General features: G+C 28.3%; 1 protein-coding gene across 1 annotated transcript in view; it reads left to right on the forward strand.

The window, feature by feature from the left end:
* The first annotated feature begins 1,803 nt into the window (after nt 1-1,803).
* The window catches only part of LOC105622164 (elongation of very long chain fatty acids protein AAEL008004-like), a 15,786-nt gene continuing 14,408 nt past the window's right edge, over nt 1,804-3,181 (forward strand). The window contains exon 1 of the mRNA XM_012203594.1: nt 1,804-2,142. Coding sequence (XP_012058984.1) covers nt 1,804-2,142 — 339 coding nt within the window. The remainder of the gene's footprint in view (nt 2,143-3,181) is intronic.

Genomic DNA, 3,181 nt, shown 5'->3' on the forward strand with positions numbered 1-3,181 from the left:
ATCGACATAATTTAACCATGAAAATAATACATATATTTTTAATATTTTTCAATATTTTCTTTCACTTTTCAGAGTTATAAATTTCGACTTGACAGAAAGATTGTCTTTACTTGTGATGAATTCATAAATTTATTTCCTTTTTTTTCTGATATTTTTTTAAATTATTTGTCAAACATAGCATGTTGCATCGACCAGAACAAATGATAGTTTGAAGACATTACATCCTTTGAGTACGCTGGGTGCGGTAAAATATCTTAACCATGTTGCAATAATATCTTTGATCAATTTCGTCACAAGAAACCGAGCAATGCTCATTTCGGTCTCATAAAGCAAAATTAGTTTCAATTGGTATTCACGTAGCACCTTCAAATTATCATTTGTTCCGGTCGATGTAATATATATTTTGTCTGACAAAAAATTTAGAAATGCTGAAAAAATAAAAAGTGGCTCGAATTCATTATTTAAATGAGTGCGGAAAAATGTTATTCGGCCAAAGCAAATCTTCATACTTAATAATACTTTTTGGGAATTAATACAATTTTCAATTCATGTCAATTGTGTGCTAATTATTTGTCGATATTGAAATATACAGTCCTAAACTAAAGCTGGAGTTATATCATAAATTAAATTGACAAGCAATCGATAATATTAAATTGAACAATTTAATATTATTGATGGTAACGAACATCTTTAAAACTCTGTAAATCATTTCTTGCAAAAAATTACCTCAGCCGGAGTTCAAACCTGCATTTCTCGAATTCCGTGCTGGCGTCTAGAAATTCATTACAAATAAAAACTAATCTTTCATCAAATCAGAATCTTTTATATATAATACGAAAAAGAAGAAAACAGAAGATGATCAATTTCTAAAAAGAAATTTTTTTGTTAAACATTAATTTTCCAATTGTTTCTCTATTTTACAGCTTACAGCCGATTAAGGAAAATCTAATAAGCTTAAAAATCAATAGAATTTTCTCAAAATTTTTTAATAACATATATATTTTTTTATTTTATTATATAGATTACTTTACATGATCTCCTATAGCGATACAAAAATTTTCATTTACAAAATGAATTTTTTTTTAAATAATGTACACTCACATGCGCGTAACTTTTTTTATCAAAAATAATCGTAAATTAAAAGATCTTATCCGAACAAGAAATTAATTCTTGTCCGAATCGGATTTGACTAAACAATCTGTATGAATGTAAGTCATCAGGGTTCAGTCATCTAAGTTATAATTGACAATAAACCGAATTAAATTAGGTGCCTTGATTTGCACATACTTAGAAATTCCATAAAACTTTAGGGTAATAATTTTTTCACTACTAAATGAAATGTGGTTCCTGCACGCATTAATTCTTCATCGAATTATAAAGAAGATCATATCTTCCTGGTTATGTGTGGCGCTTAGCTGATTTCAGAAAGATGTAAAAAAAACCTCCTAAAGAATGACCTTTATAATCTATGTTAACAATATTCGAAAATATATAAAAAATATATACTATGTATTTTATATATTCATTTTCTCTCTACATAACTACAAAAAAATGAAACTTTTCCTTTGCACTCAATTTGATAAATAAATGTTTTGAGTATATCATCTATTTTTCATGCATTATATAAAAATAAATGCAGTATAAAAATATTCCAAAATTAATAAAAATCTAAAAGTAATATTTACAAAGTTTTTTTAGAAACATCTGCTTAGATTCAAAATATTTTAATTCCCGATGAAATCTTATAATTATAAGATTATATCATAATTATATTTTTAATAATATTGATTTGTATTTTTAGAGATGGCGTCGGCGGCAGCAGAATTAGTAGCAGAGAGAGAGCCGGAGTTGAGGATCGAGATGACAGATTCAAATAGGACATTCGGAAGTGCCCAGGGTCTAGTCAGAATGGCTCTGGATCAATACACGGAAATTCTCACGACAGTTTCCGATCCACGTGTTAGCGACTGGCCGTTAATGGATTCACCCATACCGACAATCCTTATCGTGCTCCTTTATTTGTACGTCGTTGTCATATTCGGCCCGCGTATGATGGCCAACAGAAAGCCATATAAACTCAGAGGAATCCTGGTAGCATATAACGCGTTTCAAGTCGTCTTCTCACTAGGAATGATGTACGAGGTAAACATTTTTTTATTATTTTCAAAAAAATAAGATAAACTTATCATGAATATATTATAAAAGTGCATAATTTGGAAAAATATTCGCTTGGAAGGTCTGTGCAAATTTTCAGAGTTTAAATAAAAATATTTTTTATTTAAATTTTTAATCTGTAATATACATTTTATATACATTTTATATCCACAATGTTTTTCTATTTTGTAAATATTTTCATAATCCTTTTCATACAGAAATCGAATTTTTGAACAAAGCAGAATTTTTAAAAATCATTTACACTGTAAAAAGTGCAGTGTTTAAAATATCTTTGCAAAACAAACATTTAATAATAAAAAATTGTTCAATTTTAAACGTTTTTTAATCCAAACACATAGTGTTCTGTTTATTGAAAAAGTTTAAAACTAAAACATTTTTAAAAAACGTAGACAAGAATAGAATTTTTTAATATTTTAAAATTAAACACTTCCTTTTTGAATATACTGAAAAATTCGCACAAACTTTCAGACAACTTAATCAAACGTCTTTTCAAAATATTAACTAATAGACTAACGTAATATATCTAATTAAATACAATAAGGAAAATTGGTCTAATTTGAAATCGCTATATTATGAAACGAATAATAGAGGAGTTGAAAGAGATATAATCGATAGGCAAACAAATATCCAGAATCAGGAAAGTAGATGAAGAAGCGCACAAGTTAGAAATCTTATAATTTATGGAATCATTTATACAATCCATGGGTAAACAATGCTCGTAGAAAATGCAAAAGAAATGGAAGGAAGGAATAAGAGAGAACGGAAAAGAATGAGAGCATTATATAAGGGAAAGAGAAAGAAAGAGCCTCGAGACAACCTTCCATGTCACCCTTGACTTTCGCGTTTTCTTACATCCATTATTAAGTTCTCGTTATAGCGTATATAACGTGCAAAGTTCATGAGTGTCGACGATCCGGCAGGATCTAAGGCCTCAGCTGACGATTGGAAGCCGGTCAAACAACTCACTCGTTATATATATATATATATATATATATATATATATATA

The sequence above is a fragment of the Atta cephalotes genome, assembly GCF_000143395.1.
Source record: "Atta cephalotes unplaced genomic scaffold scaffold00041, whole genome shotgun sequence".
Taxonomy (NCBI): domain Eukaryota; kingdom Metazoa; phylum Arthropoda; class Insecta; order Hymenoptera; family Formicidae; genus Atta; species Atta cephalotes.